This window comes from Piliocolobus tephrosceles, unplaced genomic scaffold (assembly GCF_002776525.5).
Source record: "Piliocolobus tephrosceles isolate RC106 unplaced genomic scaffold, ASM277652v3 unscaffolded_109, whole genome shotgun sequence".
NCBI lineage: Eukaryota > Metazoa > Chordata > Mammalia > Primates > Cercopithecidae > Piliocolobus > Piliocolobus tephrosceles.
Genome location: NW_022291976.1, coordinates 719744 through 746484, shown reverse-complemented (window position 1 = coordinate 746484; position 26741 = coordinate 719744). Strand labels below are relative to the sequence as shown.

Genomic DNA, 26741 nt, shown 5'->3' with positions numbered 1-26741 from the left:
AAAAAAAAAAAAAAAAAAAAAAAAAAGAGAAAAGAATTCCATATTCTTTCCTCTTTCTTCCTCCTCCTTTTCTGTCTTTGGAATTTTCCCAAGCAGTTCAGGATCTAGGAGTGGATCTCAAAGCCTTATAGGATAAATGGTCTATATGGCTGGCAATATCCTCATTCCCACATTTGCTGTCTCCAAGGTCTTAGGGAAGGGGTTAGGGCTGACAGTGCTGTCTCTTCCTCAGCTCTAGGATTCCCCGGCATCACATCCCCACCTATGGTCCTGCCTTCTACAAAGTAACATCAAGGTTTTGCTTATGTCAAAATTAGGTCTTTCTAATATAAAAATTAGGGATCCCTGTTGTAGAGTTCTTGAATCTCTGAGGTGAGGCTTTCAGAGTAAATTTGGCTCAGACACACAAAATCCTGGGGAAGCTTTGAAGCTCTCACTCACTGACCCTCTTTTAGGATGGCTGTAGGCAGAGAGATTCTTTCTCATCCTCAAGTGGCGCTGGATAGATAGGATGCATTCCACGCAGCTGTCTGCCTGCCACAGAACATGATTCCCACAGTAAAGAGCTGATCATGAACCTGATCCAACAGCACACTAGAGTTTACCCATTTTGATTTAAAATCTTCAGTATCTCCTAGTTTATCTTTTGGTGTGATGCCTTGGCATTTTCCAAGTATATCCATTAGACCACCTGAAACTGTTTTCAACCCCCAAAATAAGCAGCAACATAGCTCTCTCCAAAAATGTCCACAGTGGACTTATGACAGGTAAAAGAAAAGATGCTTCTGATTAGTTACTGCAGATCCCTTTGAGAGTGACCAGTTCAAGATGTAGTATTCACACTTCTTGAAGGAAAGAAGTCTGCTCTGTTCCAACTGCACTGAGGGTACACAAAGAAAGCATGTGGAAATGAAATACAGAAGTCATTATATTTAGGAAGAGTTCCTTGCCTCTAAGACTTAGGCGCTTCCAAACGAGAGGCCCTAGGAGGTCACCATCCCCCTTTCCTATGCTCTCCAACTGGTCCTAATGGCTGCGGGAAGCATGTTCACCTCACCTGGTTATTTCTTCTTTCAGAGCAGCAGGGTCTGCAGGATAAAACTTCACACGGAAGCACATGGTGAATGGAGGCTGGGCTGCAGAGAAAAAGAGGTGCCCATCAGGGAAGACCCTCACCCAGAAGAGGACAGGGCTCTACTGCCCACTAGCATGAAGCATCAGAAGAGAACCCTCATATATTTAGGGCCAGCTTATACTGAGAACAGCGGGAAATTATATATGTAGACCAAAACTTGTGGCAAGTGGGAGGTTTCATGCCACCCTCCCCAGGGCTGTGGCTTGAGTCTTTTCATGGAGAATACTTACATCTCAATTGCTTCACCACAGACTTGGTAAATTCCAGCCAATGCTGAAACAGAGAACACAGAACATGAAAACCCTAATGAGAAGGGCTGTAAAATATAACTTGTTTTCTCCAACTTAAAAAACTAGACAGATTGTAGCCTAGGGTGAAAGCAGCCCAAAAGCTTGGAAAGATAAGTTTGGAGAGTAAAGAGTGACATGATTTTCTGAAATGAGCTCCCATGAAGCCAGCTGTGAAGGGGGGAATAGTTCCAGCTTCAGATGCCATTTCTGGGCTTCCCTGGAAATGCTGTCTTCTAAAGCAGGGTGCCAAAGTTCTCAGCCATGTTTTTGGCATGCGATTAGGCACAAGCAACTGCATGTATGTGTGGCGGGGACAGAGCCCCACCTGGGTTGAGTTGGGAAATACTGACTTTAATGGGTGGTGTGTGTGTGTGTGATGCAGCAGCTTTTTTTTTTTCTTTTTTTGGCAGCAGAGTGGGGATAGAAGATATTGGTAGCAACTCTAGAAAGCAGCGATAAGTGGAAATTTCCTAAGTCAGGGATGGCTGGTATATATTCCATCTTTCTTTGAGTAACATAAATTGCCAACCCTTGTGTTAGAAAACACATACTCAAGATTCCTTGGCATCCAGCAATGTTTTAAAATCTAAATCTCAAATGATAACTAACCACAACCAACGTGTAGGATAGTACCCTTTTCCCCTTGGATTTTGAAGGAGGCAGGACACAGAGGCAAAATACATTTTCCCATGGTACTTAAATGTTTGGGGGAAGCAATGAAACCATTCTATATGAGTTTCTTAATTCTACATGGGTCCTTTATAAAATTTATTATTGATGTTTGTTGCTTTTTGCTAATCAGGATTAGGTAGGACTGCTATTAATTGGGGTTTGATTATCCAGAGGTAACTTAACATTGCCAGATGTAAGCTCCATGAAGGCCCAGAACTGTCCGTCTTGTTTACAACTGTATCACCAGTGCCTAGCACAGAGTTCAATAGGTAGCTGCTGAATGGCAAAGGGACTGGGCCCATACTTCCTTCTTTTCTGGCTACTTCCATTTAGTGTAATGTCTTGGCAGAGTCCTCCCTCTGGCAGGAGAGCAGCCAGGGCCCTGCAGTCAGCATCCTGGCCTCCCTTAATTCCCAGTGATCACCTTCTGGGCTGGGCCATGGGTCATGCAGTTAATGGACCCACTAAGAGCCAGTTCTTCCGTCAGCTCCACATGGATAATCTGGGCTGACATTCTGCTCTCCTGCTTCTGCTGATCTGAGTTCCCATGAGGCTGGCAACTCATTATAGCCACTCAATGTGGTTAAGAGGTCCTTCTCACATTACACGGCCCACCGCGGCTCAGCTTCACAGGGAGGCAAAGGCAAGAGATGAAATTGCTCAGAAACAACTGGGGTTCCAGGGTATGCCTGTGAAGAGGGAGGAGGCCTATCTGTTCAGAGCACACTGGGGTTGTGGACAGTTAGGAGAACATAGTCAGTGCCAGGGACTCAGTACACAGAACACCAACACCTCTAGACATTAGACTGATAGATTAAAAGAAATAAACAAAGGAAGGTAGAAATTAATGACTGTGAAATGTATTATCAGCAGAGGGCAGATAAAGCTGAATGACAAAAGGCTATTCCCCTTGGCAACAGCTGGAAAGAAGATTTTAGTTTTATCGTAGTGAGAGCTCAAGAAAGGACTGAGGCTGGAAGAGAGTAGCAAGGGGTAAGAAGGGACTGGAGAGCTGTCACAGTCGATCCATAGGATTTGGAGTCTGGCAGAGCAATCTTGAGAGGAACCCAAGAATATGGTGACGGCTAGAGTGGCTTTTTGTAAATGCCTGACCAAATCAGTCCCAGATTCACTAGCAAACAGACAACACGGGCTTAGGGAGGAGGGATTAAAAGAGGAAAAGAAGATTCAGAGAGGAGGGTTTCCTCCTCTATTTGAGTGAATGGGCCAATGTGGCACAATCTTCAGACTCTAGGGACTTGAAAGGGTACAAAGCAGAGGCCAAGAGAAGGTGGAGGCCCTGGGCCTGAGTCAGGAATCCTGGGGAAGGAGAGTGAGGACAGCTCCTCCAGGAGAGACCAGGAGAGCTTCCAGATGCATGGAGGCTCCTGCAGAGCAAGCAGTGACATGGGGATGGATGTGAGTGCTGGGTTCGGACTGTCTCGAGACCCAGGGAAGGAGGTTTATGTTAGGCCCTTACACCCTGAGGGAGCAGGGGAGCTCAGCTCCTCCATCCTACCATGAATCAGTGGACTAAGGACAACTCTTTACAGGTCCCCATTGCCCTACAAACCCTCAGATACTCTCTCAAGTCTCTCTGCTCTCCTTAACCCCTCCCACAAGGCACAGAATTACACAACTTTCAGAGGCTATCAATTATATATTCAGCATGGAATCTCAGAAACCACATTGTCCCTGGAGTCAAACAGGTCTGAGAGTTTGAGGCTGGCTTTGCCACTTACCTTGGGGAAGTTACCTAACTTATCTGAGATTTTATTTACTCATCTGGAGAACAGATATTATCATTAGGGATACTCATCTCATTTTGTCAAGGATGAGATGGAATAACACACGTGAAGCTCTTAGCTTAGTGCCTGATACAACTCAGTGAGCAGTATACATCAGCTGGAAGAACTAGGTTTGTGTGCAGCGCAGAGCCTGGCAAGCAGTAGGAACTCCATAAATGTTTATTTCTCCTCTTTCCCATGTTCTTATCTCTCTCTAGCTCCTTCTTATATTCTTCTCATATGTGGACCAGATCCACATATTCTCTTACTCTCCTCAAGCAAGTTCTGACCTAACTAAAAAACCAATGAACAGGATATAATTTGGCTTTTTTTCTTCATATACCACTACTCTAGGGGATGAAGAGACCTTGGAGTAACTGGCCCTCCCTTTTTTTTTTTTTTTTTTTTTAAGACAGTCTTGCTCTGTCTCCCAGGCTAGAGTGCAGTGGTGTGATCTTGGCTCACTGCAACCTCCATCTCTTGGGTTCAAGTGATTCTCATGTCTCAGCCTCCCAAGTAGCTGGGACTACAGGTACACGCCACCATTGCCAGTTAATTTTTGTATTTTTAGTGGAGACAGGGTTTTGCCATGTTGCCCACGCTGGTCATGAACTCATGGGCTGAAACAATCTGCCTGTCTTAGCCCCCCAAAGTACCAGTATTACAGGCATGAGCCACTGCACACAGCCAGCCTTCTTTTTTAAGGATAAAAGTTTGGACCAAACAAAGAAACATCATTTGTAAAAAATAGTCCACCGTTACCTCTCCACTTTAGTGGGGATGCCAGAGAGTACATCTCCACACAGAGCAAAGGGTAGATGAAGGGAAGTTATAGAAACTGCAAGTGGAAGGCTAAGCAAATGGACATAAGAAATACAACACTCTAAGCCATTAACTCACTCACGCATTCATTTCTTCAGAAAACATTTATTGAACACCAACTACATTGTAGGCCTGTGCTAGTGACATGGGAGATAGTGATGAATGAGGTAAAGTCCAGGCCCTCATGGAACTTATATTTTTGCAGGGAACACAGGTAATCACAGAATGCTGTAATAAGTGCTGTAACAGGGTAGCAGAGGGCACATGGGGGCCCATAGGAGGATCCCTAATACCGAGTGGGGTTAGGGAAGACTTCCCAGAGGAAGTAAAAGTCTAAGCTAAGATCTTCAGTGTGAAAAGGAGTTAGCTGGAAGAAGGGTGTGGAGTGTGGAGTGTGGGGTGGTGAGGAAAAGAAGATTCTAGGCAGGGGAACTCTACAGGTGAAGGCTCTGTACAGGAAGCAGGTAGGATGTATCTGGAGAGCAGAAACATTACTGCCTGATGGCACCACAGCAGGAAGAAGACAGGTCAGGAGATGAAGGTGGAGAAATAGGCAGGGGCCGAGGGAATGGACTTGTTCCTGTATCTGTCTGGAATATCAGAACTCCTGTCTGTCAGGATGCCCTGTGTCTGCAGAGCTGCCTATGCTGTGTAGAGCAGAGCAAGAACTGCAAGACCTGCAAGGCCCATGCTGGTTTGGCTCCGTCTCTGTCCTGTCTAAATTGGGTTGGTATGGCACTTTTGGTGAGGCCTTTCTTAAGCAGTACAATGTGGTTCAGCTGCTTACTAGAAAGGGGGCAGGAGAGGCTCACCTGTGACCTGGGCTCCGAGACCACAACTCCAGCCCAGCTGCTCTGTCTCCAAATTTGTGCAAATCACTTAAGCTTCCTAGCCTGCCATTTCAGCAACTGTAAAATGACAAGCTTCTCCAGGTGAGCTCTAGCCAAGGTGCCTTCCAGGTCTAATGCTATGATTTGAAGAGACGACATCCAACTGCAGGGTCTGGTTGGTCCCTGATTCCTGAAGCTTGACTTTGAATATGAACGACAGTTCAAGACCTCAGGCTTACTGACTAGCTCTGTCCTCCTTTTGTGTTTTGAATATTGACTTACCCGCTGCTTATCTGGGTCTACAAAGCGGATACCAAAATAGTCTTTCTCAAGTAGGTTCAGGTGGTGGCAAAGAAGGTCAAACAGGTACTGGCCTTTGGCATCTCTCTGCAAAGAAAGAAAGTTCCATTGAGAAATGAGTGGGCTTTTTCAGTGTAACTTTGTTTTTTGTTTGTTTGTTTGTTTGTTTGTTATTTTTTTTGTAGCCATTAAAAGTTGTTTGCAACTGTTGCATGCGTCTATGAAAGGGGTGAATGTCCATAACTATGTCCTCCACATTGTGATACATCACTGTCTGGAATCCAAGGCTTTTAGCACCTGGAAGGAGCCCAAGAACCCTTCCCACCACAAAGATGTCAGAGAAGTCAGGGTAGAGTCAGGTAAGCCCAGTTCCCATCTCAAATGCACAAAGCTTTCTTAATCTGTGAGTGTAGGGAATGTCAGTGTGGAATACAGCAGTAATGACACCAGGCCCAGCTGGCTGAGCCTCTAAAGTAAATCGTGAATCCATCCACATCTCTTCCTCTCCATTTACCAACACCATAGGTCAAGCCACCACCATCCCTCAACAGGACCACCGCCAGAGCCTTCTAACTGACCCTCTGCCTCTGCTCTTACCCTCTCCAGTCCATTCTCTGCACAGCAATGAGGGTGTCCGCAATTCAGACACCATCTCTTTCTTGCTGAATAAGTGATCAGGCACATTGTAGGATATTTAAACATACAAAAGGATATACTATGAACAGTGAGTCTCCCTTCCACCCTGTGCCCCAGTTCCTCTCCCCAGAAGCAACTGTTACCAGCTTCTTGTATAGCCTTTCTTTTTTTTTTTTTGAGAAGGAGTCTCGTTCTGTCACTGAGGCTGGAGTGCAGTGGTGCAGTTTCGGCTCACTGCAACCTCCGCCTCCTGGGTTCAAGTGATTCTCCTGTCTCAGCCTCCCAAGTAGGTGGGATTATAGGCATGCGCCACCACGTCCAGCTAATTTTTGTATTTTTAGTAGACACAGGGTTTCACCATGTTGGTCAGGCTGGTCTCTAACTTCTGACCTTAGGTGATCTGCCTGCTTCGGCCTCCCAAAGTGCTAGGATGATAGGCGTGAGCCACCATGCCCAGCCCTCTTGTATATCCTTTATGTGATGTTTTATACACAGGCAAACCTACATACATATACATCTCCTCTTTTAAAAATACATTTTGTAACATATTTTTAAGCTCCTTTCTCCCACTTAGGGTATCTTGCAAATCCTTCTATGGCAATATATATAGATAGGCCTCACAGTTTTTAACTGCTGCATGTCACTGCAATGAATCTAAAATTATTTGCCATATTGATGCCATTTTGATGACATCCATATTGATGCCATATTGATGACATTTGTTTCTAATTTGCTATTATAAACAATGTGGCAGCGAACATACAATGATCTTTATGTTACTCACTTCTCTTAATACTTGTTGCTCTTGGAATAAAATGAAAACTCTGATCATGGCGTCCCAGGCCCTGTATAGCCTGGCTCCTGACTTCTCTCTGCACTCACCCAAAGTCATTCTCCTCACTGTACTCCAGCCATGGCCTTTCTGTTCTGAACTCCCCAAGGCTTTTCTGCCTCTGTCTTTGCATTCCCTCTGCTGGGAATGTTCTTCTTGCAGCTCTTTGCAGCCACTCCTATTTTTTGAGGACTCAGCTCCAATGTCCCCTCTTCAGAGACGCCTTTCCCTGTAGTACAGACCTTCCCAGTTACTTTCCATCTCATTTTGCCATTTATGTCTTTCATAGCACTTATACCAATCTGTAATTATCTTGTTGATTTGTTTACTTATTTATTTACTATCTGCTTCCTTTCTAGACTGTAATTTTCATGAGGTCAGAAGCCTTCCCCCAGAACTTAGCACAGGGCCTGAGGCATGGCAGGCAGGTCCTCAACAATTCTTTGTGGAATAAATTACTGAACGAATAGAAGGGAAAAGGTTGGCTGAAAGATTTCACAAAATGGTGAAAAGCTAGGCTGTTTATAACCCATAACCTGCTACTTCAGAGACCTGCCTGGGTGCCAAGGATGAAGTGGGAGGAGAATGACTTGCAGGAAACTGTCAAAACACCTGGAGCCTGCACAGCATCCATCGCTGGCCTCCCCGCAGTGGTCTCTGCAGCTTAGTTCAGATGATCATCTCTGACGGGTCTATGTCTAATTTTGCATACAAAGTGAGGTTGTATGAGGAATTTCTGCAGTGTCATGGTTATCACATTTGCCTCACAAATTGAGGTTGTAAGATAAGATCCAAAGATCTCTCCCGTGCCAAGGCCCAAGGTTGTGGGTAATTATCGAAGGGCCTGGCCCTGCCCCAAGAATGAGCATATTTTTAAGACCTTCACAAAAGGTTTACACCTCCCCTCTTCCCCTTCTGCTAGCTCACCCCATACTATCCAAGGAGAACTAGGGTAGGATGCTAATCTCATAGCAGTTATGTTAAGAAGTTTGTCCTTGCAGGAGCTGGAAGAATGGGTGAGTAGACAGCTCAACTGCAGGAGGAGGCAACATGTGGGCACACATCCCTCCTCGTCTGAGACAGGAATAATATAGGGTGGTCACAAGAGAATAAAAATTCCAGACAGCAGTTTCACATGACTAGAGGCTATGGGCTGATAAGACCCTAAAAAACAGGGCATGGACCAAGCTAGCTAAGAGCTACTGAACCCAGTATGTGACTGGATTTGACCTAGGTTTCTCCTAGGACCTCATTATAAACTCATTAACATACTAGATCACACACCTACCAGTGCCAGGACTGTTCCAAGACCACCCATATTTGCTGTAAAAATAGGTGCCACTGCAGTTATGAGAAATCTCTACCCTTTCCCAAGAATTTTCATGAATATTCCACCCCTTGGTTAAAGAAACCCATAAAGACAGAAACCCCAAACCCCACTGTGTGACTCTCTCAAGTGCGCCTACGCTCCCTTTTCTTGAATGTGTACTTTGCCCTTTGCAATAAATCTCTGTACTTTTACTATTTTCTGACTCTTTGAATTCCTTGACAGAATTATCTTCTCAATGGTGTCAAGAGCCTGGACACCAGCTGGGGTGGAGGTCTCACCAGTGTTTGGGGCGCTCCCCCAGCCCACTGGTATCACTTCTACTGGCCTCACACTCCCTCTCACAACATAAGCCTGAACTCGCAGGCCCTATTCCCCCTGTCTTTGGTCCCCCACAGGAAAGAGTGACTCTCAGGACAGAGACTCATTATGAATCATGCTGGGATTTCTGGGTGGTGGGCCACAAACCAGGTCTTTCAAAGGACTCCATCAGAACTTTCTTTGTGCAGGGCCTATTAACTACTTCTTCACTGATGCCCAGAGAGTGAGAAGAGCTTAAAGAGGTATTTCAGGTTCTCTGGGAGCAGAGGAAACATGTTCAACGCTATTCCATGCAGCATATCCTACACTATTATCTCTCTCAGAGCAACTGAAATGAAACAGTGAGAGACAGTAGCATATTTTCATTGTTTTTCTCTACAAATTTGACTTTGCACAAAGCTGGCTATTGCATTGTGATCAGCTGTTTTTTTTTTTTTTTAATGAAAAAATGTTTTTCACAAACACTACTACAGTATGATGTGAGTTTTACGGGCTGAAGAAGTTTGCTTCCATACATACAACAACCAGATTAGCAACGGGATAGAGATAGCTATAGGGAAAACATGCTTCTGTGATGGAGATCATATGGACTTTTCATAAGAATCCTGCCTTCCATAAAACAACTCATTCTCATGGGCTGCAGGCTCAGATGCACTTGTAAGGCTCTTAGCTGGTGAGAACCCTGAACTTAGTACATCCAACTTCAGATTTCTTCCACTTCACAGGAAGAAAAAGGAAGTACGGCTTTTCTCTTGGAGTAGTTAGGAAATAAGGACATATCCCATTACCCATTCCCTACAGCTACATAAAAAAAGACCTTTTTCTGGTTACTTTTCAGCACCTGGTGAATCCCCCTGCTCCCAGCTGTGAAGACATAGTTCCCTCAAGTTCCCGTTTACCAGTTACCAGTATTAGATACGTTGTTTTGAGCTGCAGCGCTCTTGCATAGACTAATGAAGAGAAGCATCTCCCTTTGCTATTTCTCCAGGGCTGGGGGGGGGGGGGGGGGCGGTGAGGGGAATGAGGAAGGAGGTAGAAGACACAGACTTCCTTCTTGTAGCCGAATTCCATGAAATTTAAATCCCCAGCAGGTATGCAAAGGTAGAATCAACTTAGAGCACTGCTGCCAAGGCACCTTTCACAGAGGGTTGGACAAAGCCCTTCCTTTGAGGTACTCACGCCTGAGACTGGTGGAGTGGCCTGAGGCAGCATTGGGTGAAATCACAGGAGCTGAACCATCATGATGGGCTTCCTATAAGCCAATGGCAGGGGCAAGATTTTAGGAATTTTACCATTTCCTGGGCTCGTGAATCCCCTTGTACTTCCTGATGCCAGCTGTGTCCTAGGATACCCTCTCCATGGTCTCCCAGTCCTGAGTCCAGGAGTTTCTGGAATATTCTCTGACAGCCAGTCTTTTCTTTTGATGAGGTGGCAAAGCCGTCCTCCCTTCCCTTTGCCTGCAGTTGCCCTGGCACTGTGGCTAAACTGTGCATTGAATGTTGTGCCACTGATTATACTGGAGAAACAGGCACTTGCGCTGACAGGTGATTACTGTTTAGTCACAAAGTCAGAGCTCCATGCCTGAGGACATTTATCTTCAGGACAAGTGAGCTGAGGCAGAGCACCCAAATCCTCACCCTGCAGCTAAACTTCTGAGGTTATTCTCTTCCCAAAGACATGATTGGATCAAAATAACTTATTAAGCACTTGTTTAAAAAACAAATTTATATTTTATGAACCACAACAGTACCTATACATATTTGAAAATACCAGTGCATATAGGTACAACCCATTTATTCTCTCTATATGGTGCACAGAATGATTCATGAGCCTCTTGGAATCACTGTGCAGCTGAGGGTGGGATAACTCCTATTTTTGCTCCTCCCTGGAACGCCTCGTTCTGGTTCTCTATGGTTTGCCTATTCTTTAGGGAAGGGACTGAGGCAGCAAGCAGTAAGCAAGCTCGGGCCAGTGACCTAAAGTATTCAAGGTTAATTGCATTTTCTCTCTCATCATCGATATCCATGGGCAGGAGAGAAACTTTATTTTAACCCATCATGGATGAGGTTATTCCCAGGCTCTCTGGCATGCAGCATCCTGATGAGAGAAGCCAACATGCAGAAAGCCCCACTCATTAGGCTCCACTTTATTCAATCCTGCTTACTTGTGAGGCACACAAGTACCTCACAAGCAAGTGCAAACGAAGTGAGTCTAGCAGAGGGTAAGAGTGATTCCAATTTCCTCCTGGCCACATGCTATGATCTTGGTTCACAATCTGTTAAAGGGTAGCTGGCCTTGGTTTCACGGGCCCTGAGAGAAGGCAGAGTAAAATGGAGGGATTACAGAAAGTGGGCACCCATAGCCCAAAGTACAAGAGTCCAGAGGTGGAAGAAAGCCACACTGAGACTAGGCACCCTGGAGGAAGGGCAAGAGTTGAACGAGTTGTCCTTGGAGGCCTGCCAGGGAAGAAACAGGCACCAGGGATGGGATGGCATCTCAGCCTGCATCCTAGCTTAACTTTATATTTAAATTTCTTGTGGGCCAAAAACTTCCTTGCTTGCTTTATCAGTGGTGTGAGGGCATGAGTGGCATGCCGATGTCTGCCAGGTTCCAGAGCAGATGCTGTGTAGAAGCACTTTAATGTTACAGAAGAACAGCCACAGTAGGTCATCTTCTCAGGGCCATGGCATTAGCGAGCTGAGCAGAAAAGTGTGAATCAATTTCTGGGGTGCAGTCCCTGCCTCTGTGGTCACATGCTACACCCAGCCCAGCTTTCTGAGGCAGAGGGAGGGTGTGGGGCACAAGTGCTAACAGCAGAGCCCCAGATTCCCTAACTTCAGCACCTTCTTTACACTTTCTTTGAAGGGAGGGAACCCCTGCTGAGCTCTTGGCCCAGGAGCTCGCTTTTCCTGCTTTTCCTGCTTAGTGGTAAACCAACAAAATCTGTCCAGGAACTGCTGAGGCTGCAGCTAGAAGAGCAGCCAGCTCACTCCGGGAGAAGATTAAGAAAGCTCATTCCAGGGGGAAATGCAAAGACGTCCATCTGCAAGCAATACTGTCTTGAGTAGCAGGTCACCACAAATGCGGCAGGGCCATAGCTCACCCCTACCCAGGTACTCCCTTCTGTTTCCTACTCTCAGAACTCAGCCATCAGGCTGGAAAGAATGGGGCCCAAGCAGGCTCTTGGTATCCAAACTACAGTGCCAGGAGGCTGCTGTGGGGCCAGGTAACCATGTGGCTCCTGGAGGAGTGGCCAGGCCCCAAAGTGGAGGGAAATCAGAGCTCAGAAGGAGAGAGGATCAGTGCTTCTTAGCCACTGTTCTCACCAAATCCTTAAATACAGCAACTTCTTTGCCCCAACAACCCCCTTCTACAAAATGCAAATTGAGAGCTGGGGTGATTTTCGTGATGTCACACAGATATCTCTAGGTTCAGATGCCAGGTGCAGTGCTGCAGGGAGCCCTGCTGGCAGTCCTCACTTGGGTCAGAGAACTGGCTTTGCTCATCACCACATGGTGTGACACGCAGGACGTGCACATGGGGCGGGGAAAGCACATTCGATCTGGAACATGGAGGTCACTGTGTGCAAGGAAATGTCATGGGAGGGAGGACTAAGTGTTCTGTCAGCACAGATGGCCCAAAGCAGACTCAACAAGGGCAATTAAGACCCTCTGAGCAGAACTTCAAACCTGCTGTTGTACAGCTTGTAAGAGCCCGGCTAACGAGAGGGCTAGTCTTATTGAGATATCAATGGTGATGCTTCAAGAGACAAGGTGTCTCATTTCTATATGCAATCTTTGTACCCTGTGAAGTGTCTAGAAAGAAAAACAGAGCCAGTTCTGAAGAAAAGCAGACAACTCGTTCATCTTTCCTATCTTTGGTGAAGCCACTTTTACAAGTAAGGTGACTCTTAAAAGCATCACTGCATCTTGCTATTGATTGAATAAATTTTAGTTGTATTTTTCCAACCAGTGCTGAAGATCTCAGTGAACTAGTCATGTCACAGCTGCAGAATTACTGGAAGCTCAGCCAGGCTTGTTAGAAAAAAACTCATTGCTTTGTATTTGTGAAGCTCAGATTCTCTTTCTCTATTCTCTGTCTCTCTCTCTCTCACACTTACACCTCCCCCCACCCCCAACACACACACGCACATTCTCTAATACAGCTGCACTTCTCATACAATGCTGCTTCAAATAACTTGTGAAGAAAATCCAGAATTTGGAGAAAGATTGACTTCCCCTTGCTCCAACCCTAAGGACAGTTTGACAACTCATTTTATTACCTTTTTTTTTTTTTTTGGAAAGGACAAATGTATGTTTGGCAAATCTGGGAATTTCTGGGGTTTTAGGGAGTATCCTGGGTGGCCAGGGTCAGGAGAAATATGATAAACTCATTGTTCCTCATAACTCTTTGGCTATTTCCCTCCTCTTCACAAAAAGTTGTTTACTGGCCGGCGCCAACATATGTGATGTATCCCGAGGTAGACATATTTCATTAGTAAACAGGTCAGGATCTTTGAGTCCTGAGTGCAGTTTCCTTTTCAACTCTCCTATCAGGTTACTCATGTTCCTTAGAAGTTGAGGCACAGGGAGCAGAAAGGGGAAGAGCTCTGGGAAGGCAAAGGCTTTGAGAACGAGCCCTAAGTAGACTTAGAATCAAGGCCCTGATCTGCCACTTCTCAGCTTGTGATTTCAGACCCATCCCTTAATCTACCTGAACTTCAGCTTCCTTATCTATAAAACAGAGTTAATCCTACATCTCTCTAAGGATGTCTGTGGAGCTCAAATCAAGACACAAAATATACATAAAAACCCTGTGAGTTTTCCTGCCAACTTTCTCAGCCTCTTGTGACCTATTCTTCCTCCAGGATGGATGGACTTGAACACACAAGGCCTCAGCAATAAGTCAATGCACTCAAGGAACAGACGCCTGTCCTCCCGGATAAGAATGCATGAATGGATCGTGGCTACATGTCCACCTTGTAGTGTCCCCAAGATTTGGGAGTGGCTACCATTTTGGAAATACGCCCAAAGCGGCTCTTAAAGTACAAATCTGCACCTTCTTCTTACCCAAGGCTATTTTTTTTCCTGATCAGATCAGAAAAGTAGAAAATATCAAATATATATAATCAAACCAAATCCCCTCAGAAGCCTGGCAGCTTCTAGTCAGTGCCACAGAGACAAAGGCAAAGCTTCTGTGACAGGCTCCACACATGCTCCCTAGAAAGGAGGAGTTGAGTAAGGGGAATAAGATATGACACAATTCCCATAGACACTATACCTTTTAATGCCTTGGCTTTAATTAGAATACAAAGAAAAACGCATTGGCAAAATATATTTCAAGATATTACCCCAGTGCCCTGATCTGTCTCAAAAAACAGAACAGGTTCCCTCTGTAGTTAAAGCTACGGGAGCTACCTGTAGCATTAGAGTCTTCCCCCTGGGATTCCCCAGGACACTGCACAACAGGATATGGACAGATAAATGAGAGAAGGATGGGCAAGCAGGGCCCACAGCTCTCTGACTGAAGCCCCAACTTCCCCAGAGCATGCCCAGTCACAACAGCTGCTGGTATCCTATCCTATCCCAGGACCAGACAAGTCATTTTCACTGCTTGTCCGGAGAAGGACTGCCAGGGCCTCCCTTGAAAGCCCCTTGTCACAGCAAGCAGAACTCTGAAGAAGAGTTCCACGGTCTGCCTTGATCTGTGATCTCACTAGAGGAGCAGAAGCCAGGTTTATGCCTCCCTTCCCAGCACTAAGTAGAAACAACCTCACTGGAACAACAGCAGTGAGAGTCCCAGGAGAGGAGTGAGACAGCTGGGGCCCGGAGCCAGACAGATGGGTGGAGAGGCAGTTTCCTGTACAAATACAGGACAAACCCCAAATCTTCCAATACTGGCTGTCCCAGTGGTGGACAAGAGGAGAAGGAGGCAAGATAGGAGGCAGCTAGCTAGCTCACTCAGAAGGCAGACTTTCCTTAATAAACAGCAAATTAGGAGCCATACCATACTCCAGACCATTGGTTCTCACACCCGAGTCTGCCTCAGAATCACCTGGAGGGCTCATTAAAATACAGATTGCTGGGCCCTGCCCCTAGAGTTTCTAGTTCATAGGTCTGCTGTGGGGCCTGATAATCTGCATTTCTAACAAGTTCCCAGGTGATGCTGCTGTTGCTGGTCTGGGGATCACTGGCGTCTGTTGGTCTTGCAGCTCTTGAAGCCAAAGACTACAGGGATAAGGGAAAGAGAAGCAGATATTTGACTTCTGTCACAATCCAACTCTGTCAGCACAAACCCCACTTTCATTAACCTTCCATGTTTTCATATACCAAGAGTACCAACTTCAGAGCATTAGGCTATGAGTTAAATACTACAGAGAAACACTGCTCCTTCCTGCCAGGTTTTTAAATTCTGCCTTTCATGACAGTGGGCAGCAGCTACCCAACTCTGTCTTGCAAGTTCGAGTCCACAATTACCATTTATTTTCAATGGCTAACTAGCTCAAAACTCACTGCACTTTTGCTATGAACTAGATCATCAGAAAGTAAAGCCAGCAGTTATCATCAAACTAAAGCTGGGGAAAGAACTCCCCTTCTCACCCCAGATCTGCTGTCAGTGACAGGGAGTCTGTTCCAGAACATGTCCTATCCTGGCCTTTGGGTTCTCTTATCTAGGAGGTGGGGCTGGAAGGTGCCCCAGAACCTCAACCTGCTGTTTCCTCCCTACATCTGTGATCCTTGAGGCTCCTTAGTCAGAATTCTGTCTTGGCTGTCAAGACCAGCCTTCTCCTTTCTCTCCTTTTCCTGGGAGAGGATCCAGCTGCCCCTCCATGGAGGGTTGGGGTGGGGATAGGAAATATGCTGAGCATGTAGTTCCATGCCAAGGAGGCAAGTCCTCCACGTTCAACTTTGGCAGGGAGTTTGGGGCAAGAGGGAAGTGATGGGAGTAAGAAAAGGCACATTCTGATTGTGATCTCTTGGGCAGGTCATTTTCCCTTTCTGTGCCTCAGTTTCTCTATCCACAAATAATCTCATGTCCCCTTATGGGCTCAAAATCCTCTGTTATTAGTCGATCAAAGTTATCACATCCCAGGTTCATCTTCTCCTAAACAAGGATTTAAAGAAGTTTTTGGTTTTTTTCTTTAAAAAGGGTAATCGAGTAGATTTAACAAGGTAGATGTTTATTGCTAGTGAAATGAATCTAAAAAACTCAGGGCCATTGCTCAAAGTAAATGGAAAGAGTAACGAAACAGAATCCATTCAATTTTAGAAACTGCCTCTAGCAGGCCTGACACAGTGAACACCATTATGTGAAACTACTTTCCTGCTACAAGTCTGGTCATTTTACATTCCACTGTGAGTGATGGAAAAGTCCCATTAGATCATCTAATGCACGCCTCCAGCCTCATAAAATGAAGATCGTTGCAAGATCTTCTCAGAGTGGATCCTGAGGCTAATACCAGCTTCTGTCCTTCCCAGGCCCGCTATTTCCTAGACTATGACCCAGGCAGTAGTGGGACTGCTGGATTTCTATATGCGAGGGCTTTAGGGGTGACAGTCTGGTTGGGGTGAGGGTGGGGAATAAAGATTTATTTGTATGATCTTGTATATAAGATTGAGAACTCTTCAACTGTGCAGATGAAGAAGGGACAGGAACTGACAGAGATGGAAAGGGGCTAATAAAGTGTCCCCTGCAACGTCATCTCACTTAATCAGAGGCAGAGCCTCCGAAACTTGGCTGAGGCAGAAGCTGTGGATGTGCTTTGAGACAAGTACCATTGGGTCCCTCAACTCGTTAGTTTCCTGAGGGTTCTCCCAGATGTGGTATTTCAGTGGCTGAGCAGCAACAGATGTCTCTTGGTCTATAAATAATTCTTAGGGGTCGGGCGTGGTGGCTCTCGCCTGTAATCCCAGCCCTTTGGGAGGCCAAGGAGGACGGATCCTCTGAGGTCAGGAGTTTGAGATTAGCCTGGCCAAAATGGTGAAACCCCCTTTCTACTAAAAATACTAAAAGAAATTAGCCAGGCATGGTGGCACATGCCTGTAATCCCAGCTACTTGGGAGGCTGAGGCAGGAGAACTGCTTGAACCCGAGAGGCAGAGGTTGCAGTGAGCCGAGATCGTGCCATTGCACTCCAGTCTGGGCAGCAAGAGCGAAACTCTGTCTCAAATAAGAAATAAATTAATAATTCCTGGGCTTGGAAATGTATGTCTTAATGTGCACGGGGGGTAGGGTGGGAATGACCAGGTCCCCAGAGCATCAGGGAGAATCATGGTCCGGGCTTTGCAGTGTGATGGAGACAGCAAACAGAGGAGGCAGGTTTTCTGGAAGTGTGTGACTGCTCCTTCTTCAGTTTTTGGTCAAGAAGAGTAGGGGTGAGTGGAGGGGAGGCAGGAACCTTGAGCCCAGCAGGCTCCCTGAGGCCTCTGGCACATCCCTGTCATCTTCTGTGCCTCTGCACAGCAAGGTTACAAACATGAGACCTAGAGTCCACTGACGGCTGCACAGCAACACTGGTTGGGATATTACTGCTGAAAAAATCTCAACATCTGCTGCCAACTGAATATTGTGTTATTTGAAGGCCAAAAATTGAATGGAAAACCACTGGGAAAAACACTCAATTCAATGTGTATCTACTGAGGGTCTCATTTGAGCAAGGCACTACCTGAGCTATCTCAAGTTTGCAGAGACACACGGTTTAGAGATATCTGAAGAAGTGACTTGGAAAAAGCCATCTTTTCTCTGATCTCCTAGTATTCACTGCCTGTACAGCTTAGCTGTCCTAATGCTAACCTTCCCATGTTTAAGTCCACTCTCCTCTCCATTACTGGGAGAGATAGAAGCATGGTGTCCAGTGTTTGCATTCATGGTTCACAGCCCAGTGCTGTACACGATCCTCAAGAAGTATTTGTGGGTTTTTGTTCCTCTTTTGAGACAGGGTCTTGCTCTGTTGCGGAGGCTCAGGCTGGAGTGCAGTGGCACAATCACTGCTCACTGTAGCCTTGACCTCCTGGGCTCAAGCGATCCTCCTACCTCGGCCTCGGAATAGCTGGAACCACAGGCATGCGTCACCACACTCAGTTAATTTTTAAAGCTGAAGAGTGCGGGGCCGGGGGGGGGGTCTCCCTATGTTGCCCAGGCTGGTCTTGAACTCCTGGGCTCAAGGGGTCCTTCTGCCTCGGCCTCCCAATGTGATGGGATTACAGCCATAAGCCATCACACCTGGCCAAGAAGTATTTGTTGATTAATTACTAAATGACTATGGCCAGGCTAATTACCTGATGAGCTCCTCCTTCCCGAGTCTTCAACTCCTAATACCCAGTGAGATCAGTGTAGGAAAGAACAGAGGATCAAACTGGTGTAAGGGTATTCCTGGAGATGGTATCCCTGTCCAAATGAGAGTCTAGCTTAACTCTAGACATTCACTTTAGAATTGGTCTGCTGGGTACTTTTATCTAGTTTGCTGATTCCAACTACATAGGCTGTACTTGGGAGGGGAGGGAAGGGGAAGAAGCTGAGTGAGACAAGGGGCTCCCAACCTCAACTCCAGAAAGATGTCAACAATGCAGCCCGGCTCTAAAGTAACTTATTATACAACCGACACAGTCACGGGCAAGTAAAATGGCTTTGCTTCCAGGAAGGTCACTAACTGGGTCCTTGCCATTGGAAAGGGAATTAAAAGTTCAATACTGGAAAAGACTAATCATTACATGTGTTTAATTATACTGATGTGAACCTCATAGTCAAGTTATTTTCAGGAAATTGAGGCTAAAAAATACTTCCATGCTCTTGGGGTCCTGTGGAGCAGGATTTAGGATGTTTTTAACTTTTGGAAATTATCAAATGCCTTTCTACAGGAAAGTGCTACATTTCTTTTTTTTTTTTTTTGAGACGGAGTCTCGCTCTGTTGCGGCCCAGGCTGGAGCGCAGTGGCCGGATCTCAGCTCACTGCAAGCTCCGCCTCCCGGGTTTATGCCACTCTCCTGCCTCAGCCTCCCGAGTAGCTGGGACCACAGGCGCCCGCCACCTCACCCGGCTAGTTTTTTGTATTTTTTTTTTAGTAGAGATAGGGTTTCACCGTGTTAGCCAGGATGGTCTCGATCTCTTGACCTCGTGATCTGCCCATCTAGGCCTCCCAAAGTGCTGGGATTACAGGCTTGAGCCACCGCACCCGGCCAAGTGCTACATTTCTAAGATTTTTCTTTTTACAGTTTTTCTGGTGCTTTGCCTGTCTTTCTGAAATACATCCTGACACCTCGCCAAGATGTCACAGGATCGTTGGGCTTCAGATCCATGGGTGATAAATGATAACATAGAATTGGCTACCGGCCTTATCATCTGTCACAGGTCAGATTCCTTAGGAAATAAACTCTGGGACAGAGTTCAGCATGCAGGATGTTTATTAAGAAGTGCTCTTTGGCCAGGCGTGGAGGTTCACGCCTGTAATCCCAGCACTTTGGGAAGCCAAAGCGGGCAGATCACTTGAAGCCAGGAGTTCGAGACCAGCCTGGCCAACATGGCAAAACCCCATCTCTACTAAAAGTACAAAAATTAGCTGGGCGTGGTGGCACAGGCCTGTTAATTCCAGCTACTAGGGAGTCCCAGGCAGGAAAATCGCTTGAACCTGGCAGGCTGAGGTTGCAGTGAGCTGAGATTGTGCCACTGTATTCTGCACTCCAGCTTGGGTGACAGAGTAAGACACTATCTCAAAAAAAAAAAAAAAAAAAAAAAAAAAAGTTCATGGAAGAGAGAGGGAAAAAGCTGGAGTGAGCAGAGGGAAAAGCTGAGCTGCCATGTGGGCCTAGTGTTGACTTGGTTGGACCATGGGGAGATCTGGAGCCAGAATGGCCCTTTAGAGTTGTTTCAAGTTAAGCCAAGATAGCCAAGCCTTTTATAAGCTTGTCTCAAGCAGTAACTGAATGTTGACCACTGCCAACAGGACTTCTAGTGGGGACCTGGGTGAAGCATTAGCATCCATCACACCACTCTTGACGGAAACCCCAAATCATAACTACCATTTCTTAAGAGCCTACCATGTGCAAAGCATTCTACAAATATTATCTCTAATGCTAACAACAATCTCACAAGGAAAGTTTCTATTAACCCCATTTTATAAAGAGAAACAAAGGTTTAGTGAGGTTAAGTGACATGCCTAAGATAACACAAATAGTACATGGGACTCAAATCCACGCTGCCTTGCTCCAAAGCTCACATTCTTTCCAAATGCTAGACTCTCACTTTTTGATTTTCTCATGTAGCTGCTGTAGAAGCAACCTATAGCTCCATCCTTCTATGCAGCTTTGGGTTGCCTTTATAGTCCTCTGACTAGATTTACAAATTGGTAGCTATGCACACATTACAGCCTATTGCTTGAATTCTTTTCTGAACTCTTTGGATTCCTTAGATCTGGGCACTATTGGCCTGCTTCAACCAGAACACTACTCCTGTTGAAAACAGTATAGAGGCCAGACTTCTCCAAGAAGGCACACAAAGAGGGAAACCCTCAAAATTTAACAGAAACCAGTAACTTAGCCAACAATATTTGAAGATCATGAAGTAAAAAATGAGCAGCATTTAAAGCCAGATTTCTTTTTAGATTTTTTTTTCTTAATGACACCACACTCATCCTTAATAGATTTATTTATTTGTTTTATTTTTGGAGACACAGTCTTGCCCTTCATCCAGGATGGAGTGCAGCAGCACGATCTCAGCTCAGTGCAACCTCTGCCTTCTAGGTTGAAGGAATTCTCCAGCCTCAGCCTCCTGAGTAGCTGGGACTACAAATGTGCGTCACCACGTCCAGCTTTTTTTTTTTTTCAGTAGAGATGGGGTTTCCCCATGTTGGCCAGGCAGGTCTTGAATCCCTGACCTCAAGTGATCCACCTGCCTCGGCCTCCCAAAGTGCTAGGATTACGGGTGTGAGCCACTGCGCCCAGCCAATAGATTTTTGATTAGAACATTTCCAAATTTCTATATCCTGGAGATTAAATATCAGTGGATAACCAATCCCAAATCCCCCAGATAGGGAAGCTGATGAGGCAGGTGCCAGGGATAACATGAGAGGTTATATACACCTTCTCTACATTCCCAAAGGCGGTTACTAATCTTGTTCTTCCTTTCCACACTCCAGAGCTCCCTAATCTTCAGCATGACATGTATGGGCCAAAAGAAGTCATCAGTTCAAGACAAGAAAAGCTGCTGCTTCAGTAAAAAGATGCACCATTAACAAGTTTATTTGGCTCTGTAGGTTTTTCTCCCCAGGTAGAGTGTCTTAGAGTTGTTCTCTGGGGTGCTCTTTTTAATTAATTAATGTACTTATTTATTTATTTTTATCTTTTTGAGATAGGGTCTTGCTCTGTCACCCAGGCTGGAGTGTGGTGGCGCAATCATGGCTTCCTGTAGCCTTGAACACCTGACCTCCATCGATCCTCCTACCTCAGCCCCCTGGGTAGCTGCGACTACAGGTATGAGCCACCAGGCCCAGCTAATGTTTGTCTGTTTGTTTGTAGAGATGGGTTTTCAGCATGTTGCCCAGGCTGGTCTCAAAATCCTGGGCGCAAGTGATCCACCTACCTCAGTCTCCCAAAGTGCTGGGATCACAGGTGTGAGCCACTGCGCCAGGCTGGGGTGCTCTTTTTAATTTGTCAAAGATGCTTAGAAAAGCATCGGGCATGGTGGCTCATGCCTGTAATCCCAGCACGTTGGGAGGCAAGGCAGGCAGATCACCTTAGGTTGGGAGTTTGAGACCAGCCTGGCCAATAGGGTGAAACCCTGTCTCTACTAAAAATACAACAATTAGCTGGGCGTGGTAGCAGGTGCCTGTAATTCCAGCCACCCGTGGGGCTGCAGCAGGAGAATTGCTTGAACCTGGGAGACAGAAGTTGCAGTGAGCCCAGATCACTGCACTCCAGAGCCTGGGCGACAGGGAGAAACTCCATCTCAAAACAAAAAACAATGACAAAAAAAGATGCTTAAAAAAGCGTGTGGCATCAGACTGTGCAAGATGCAGAGTCAATGAACAGTTTCTGGGGCAGCCTCCTCAGTGCATTCAAGTCATCCCCGTGCTCCAAGAAAGTAATGGGGCCCTATTTCTTGTGCCCATTCTTCCCACCCAGAGAGACTCTAGAGATGAGGAATGATAGAATGATTCCTTTGACTATCCATTAATTAGAAAGTGAACCTTATTTTTGGGTAGGGGAGAATATCTCCCAAATTACAATGGGATGATAGCTGTTATAAAGAGGTATGTACAAGGTACAGGGGTAGTCTGGTGGGAGTGAGACCATCATGTCTAGCGCATGTCCTAGGAATTTCAAGTAACTGCCCTGGTACAAGGATGTCTGTTGCAGGAGATCAATATGGAGTGGTAAACAAGGGCCAGATGGTGAAGGGCTGTGTATACCAGGCTAAGAACTAGTTGGGAAATCACTGTAACAATCCAGGTGAGCTGTAATAGGCAATAAGGGCAATGAGGATAAAAATTAAATATTTAGGTGGCAGAATAAATAGTATTTAAGTGACCAATTTGAAGAGGGGCGTGAATGAGAATTAGGAATGCAGGACAGTTTCCACAATTTCAGTTCAGCCAGGAGTCTGGGAGAACAGGTTGAAAGCTATCTTTAAATTGAGTATTATCACAATGACTTTGGGGAATGGGCCATTAATTCTTTCAGGGCTCTGACTACTGAATTAATTAAGGAAATAATTAAGATTTCTTAGATCAGCCATTGCATTGATTTCTTTTTAGAGTACACTGTTTTGGCAAATCCTATGTTTTAAAAAAATGTTTGCTAGAATACATTATCTTCTTGTAGGCACCAAGGTTGAAGTCAATATCAAAGCATAGAAATCATGTTTGGGCCGGGCAGAGTGACTCACGCCTGTAATCTCAGCACTCTGGGAGGCCAAGAAGCAGACTGCTTGAGTTCAGCAGTTGGAGACCAGCCTGAGCAACATGGTGAAACCCTATCTTTACAAAAAATACAAAAAATTAGCGAGGTGTGGTAACGTGTGCCTGTACTCCCAGTTACCCAGGAGGCTGAGGTGGGAGGATCGCTCTGTTGCCCACGTTGGGGTGTAGTGACTGATCATAGCTTACTGCAGCCACAAACTCCTGGGCTCATGTGATCCTGCCACTCAGCCTCTTGAATAGCTAGGACTATAGGTGCCTGGCTACTTGTACATTTCTTTTTTTCTTTTTTTTGAGACGGAGTCTTGCTCTGTCGCCCAGGCTGGACTGCAGTGGCCGGATCTCAGCTCACTGCAAGCTCCGCCCCCCGGGTTTACACCATTCTCCTGCCTCAGCCTCCCGAGTAGCTGGGACTACAGGCGCCCACCACCTCGCCCAGCTAGTTTTTTGTATTTTTTAGTAGAGACGGGGGTTTCACCATGTTAGCCAGGATGGTCTCGATCCCTTAACCTTGTGATCCGCCTGTCTTGGCCTCCTAAAGTGCTGAGATTACAGGCTTGAGCCACCAGCCTGTACATTTCTTTAAAGCAAGTTTTAGATGCTCTTTTCTGAGCTTCCACAGCATTCTGGGCATAACCCTGTCAATATGTTGTATCTGCTTCTCAATATGTTGTAATTATCTATAAGTTGTCATGGAGAGCTGGGTGGGTGGAATAGGGACTTTGTCTTACTTCTCCTGGTATGCCTACTTCTTTTTTAAGTGGCAGGCACTTAAAAAATAAATCTTGACAGCATAAGAGCTGTAAAAATAAAAGTAGTAAATTATGTCATACAAATACCATTCTAAGTGCTCTTTCCTCAGACTGGCCAGCAGAACCGAAACTAATTCTGCACAGAAAACTACGGTGGGGGTGCTCCTGTGAGCTCAGCTGAGCCTAAACACTAACTTCAAGTTGTATATTGCTGATCATTTTCATAAGAAAGTGGGTCAATTCCAGACATGAAATACATCTGAAGATGTAGCCCATCAGCAGGAGCCTTTGGAGGCAATATTTTCTTTTTTTTTTTCCTTTTTTCTTTCTTTTTGAGACGGAGTCTCGCTCTGTCCCCCTGGCCGGAGGGCAGTGGCGCGATCTCGGCTCACTGTAAGCTCCGCCTCCCGGGTTCACGCCATTCTCCTGCCTCAGCCTCCTGAGTAGCTGGGACTACAGGCTCCCGCCACCGCGCCCGGCTAATTTTTTGTATTTTTAGTAGAGACAGGGTTTCACCGTGGTCTCGATCTCCTGACCTTGTGATCCGCCCGCCTCGGCCTCCCAAAGTGCTGGGATTACAGGCGTGAGCCACCGCGCCCGGCCTGGAGGCAGTATTTTCTTACCTCTAAGATTCTTATTCAAGAAATATATTAAGAGAATTACTGATGCTCATATTTATTGTCAAATTAGCCATGACAGCTGCAAAATGTTTTCATTTTAAGTTGAATCCCCAAAGCTTCATTTGCATTTTCTCTAACTTAAGGATATTGTTAGAAGAAGTCAGGCTTGCTGTTATAGGGGCAGAGGGAGAGAAAGGAGAAGATATTCCATCTTTGGCTCTTCTGAGTTGAATTAAATATTTTAAGTTAATCATCTCTGATCTGTCATTAGGGGCTTTGTTCATATGCTTTTTACAAATTATGACTGCTAGGAATTCATAATTAAAGAATGTATGAAGGTCAAGAATATAGAATTTCAACTAATGTCTGAAATGATGGTCTCAAAGACAAGAGTCCCTCAGACATCTGCCCTCTCCCTCTCCTAGAGCAGCCTAGTACAAGGGCTGCTGCTGAGATGCAAGCATTTCCAAATGCAGCAACACCGAAACTCATTATGAGTTTCAACAACTTGTTTTTCAGAGTCTATGGGACTTTGACAATCCAAATTTAGGGTTGCTTAATGGAATGGTTTTGCTTTAGAAAGCAGATTTTGTGGAGGGTTTTATAACCCTCTTCTCCCCAAAAATGCATTTAACTTTACTCATCTGGAACAATGGAGGGGAACAATGGAAGGGAGCAAAAGACAGGGAGAAGGCTGGAATTAGTATTTAGTGATATCTTAATTTTAAATGTTTACAGTAAAATGAAATTCTTGTTACTACTAATGACAACATATAAGAGTCAAAATATAAATGAGTCATGAATAATTACGTATTAATCATAACACATAATACACTGTCATGAATAATAATGTTCCATAAAAGAGAATACTTTTCTTTTTTTGAGACAGGGTCTTGCTCTGTCACCCAGGCTGCAGTGCAGTGGTACCATCTTGGCTCACTGCAATCTCCGCCTCCCGGGCTCAAGACAGCCTCCTATCTCAGACTCTCAAGTAACTGGGACTTCAGGCATGTGCCACCAGGCCCAGCTAATTATTGTATTTTTTTTAGAGATAGGGTTTTGCCGGTTGGGTGTGGTGGCTCACTCCTGTAATCCCAGCACTTTGGGAGGCCAAGGTGAGTGGATCACCTGAGGTCGGGAGTTCAAGACCAGCCTGACCAACATGGAGAAACCCCTTCTCTACCAAAAATACAAAATTAGCTGGGTGTGGTGGCGCGCACCTGTAACCCCAGCTACTTGGGAGGCTGAGGCAGAGAGAATTGCTTGAACCCAAGAGGTGGAGGTTGCAGTGAGCCGAGATCACACCATTGCACTCCAACCTGGGCAATAAGAGCGAAACTCTATCTCAAAAAAAAAAAAAAAAAAAAGAAAGAAAAAAGAGACAGGGTTTTGCCATGTTGCCCAGACTGGTTCAAACTCCTAGACTTGAGTGATCCTCCTGCCTTGGTCTACTAAAGTGTTGGGATTACAGCTGAGAGCCATTGCTCCTGGCCATAAGAGAGTACTTTAATACTAAGGATTAAGTAGGCCCAGAACTGTAAGACCTTGGATATTTCATGATACTTTTAATTCACCTCTGTACTGGGTAGAATAGTGTCCCCTAAAATTCATGTTCACACAGAACCTTAGAATGTGACCCTATTTGGAAATAAGGTCTTTGCAGATGTAATTAGTTAAGATGAGGCCATACTGGATTAGGGTAGACCTAAATCCAATTATTAGTTCTTTATAAGAAGACCATGAAAAGACATAGACATACACAGAGGGAAGACAGAGGCAGAGATCAGAATGATGTAGTAACAAGCAAGGAATGGCAAGGATTGCCAGCAACCACTCTAGCAGCTGGGAAGAAGCAAGGACGAATTCTTCCCTAGAGTCTCCAGAGGGGGAATGTCTCTGCTGACACCTTGATTTCAAACTTCTAGTTTCCATAACTGTGACAGAATAAATTTGTTGTTTCAAGCCAGTCTGTGATTGCTATGGTAGCCCTAGAAAATGAATACAACCTCTCCTTCAAGGCAAAAGTTCCACATTGTCCATGAAATCTTTCCTTTTACCAAATCTGGCCTCTGTGACCCCTCTTTCTACTTACAGCAAAGCACAGACTTTGTTATTTTGCACTTGGGGATCTCCATGATTGATCATTGACTTTTCAGTGCCGTATCCCATCGGCCACTGCCTTAGTCCTTTTCTGTTGCTTATAGCAGAATACCTGAAGCTGGGTAATTTATAAACAAAGGAAATTTATTTCTTCCAATTATGGAGGCTGAGAAGTCCAAGGGTAAGGCACTGCATCTGGCAAGAGCCTTCTTGCTGGTGAGGACTCTATAGACTCCTGAAGTGCCACAGGGCATCACATGATAATGGGGTGGAATGTGTTAATGTGCTAGGCTCAGCTCTATCTTCCTCTTCTAAGAAAGCCACCAGTCCCATTCCCATGATAACCCATTAATCCACTAACCCTTTAATCTATTAATGTATTAAGCCATTCAGGAGGGCAAAGCCCTTA

General features: G+C 45.5%; 1 protein-coding gene across 1 annotated transcript in view; it reads right to left on the bottom strand.

Annotated features, from left to right (window-relative positions):
• Positions 1–26741, bottom strand: part of LOC111529498 (FERM domain-containing protein 5) — a 337786-nt gene that overhangs the window by 39906 nt on the left and 271139 nt on the right. Inside the window, exons 2-4 of the mRNA XM_026447888.2 lie at positions 5819–5923; positions 1366–1408; positions 1058–1136 (exon numbers count right to left, since the gene is read on the bottom strand). Of these exons, the coding sequence (XP_026303673.1) occupies positions 1058–1136; positions 1366–1408; positions 5819–5923 (227 nt within the window). The remainder of the gene's footprint in view (positions 1–1057; positions 1137–1365; positions 1409–5818; positions 5924–26741) is intronic.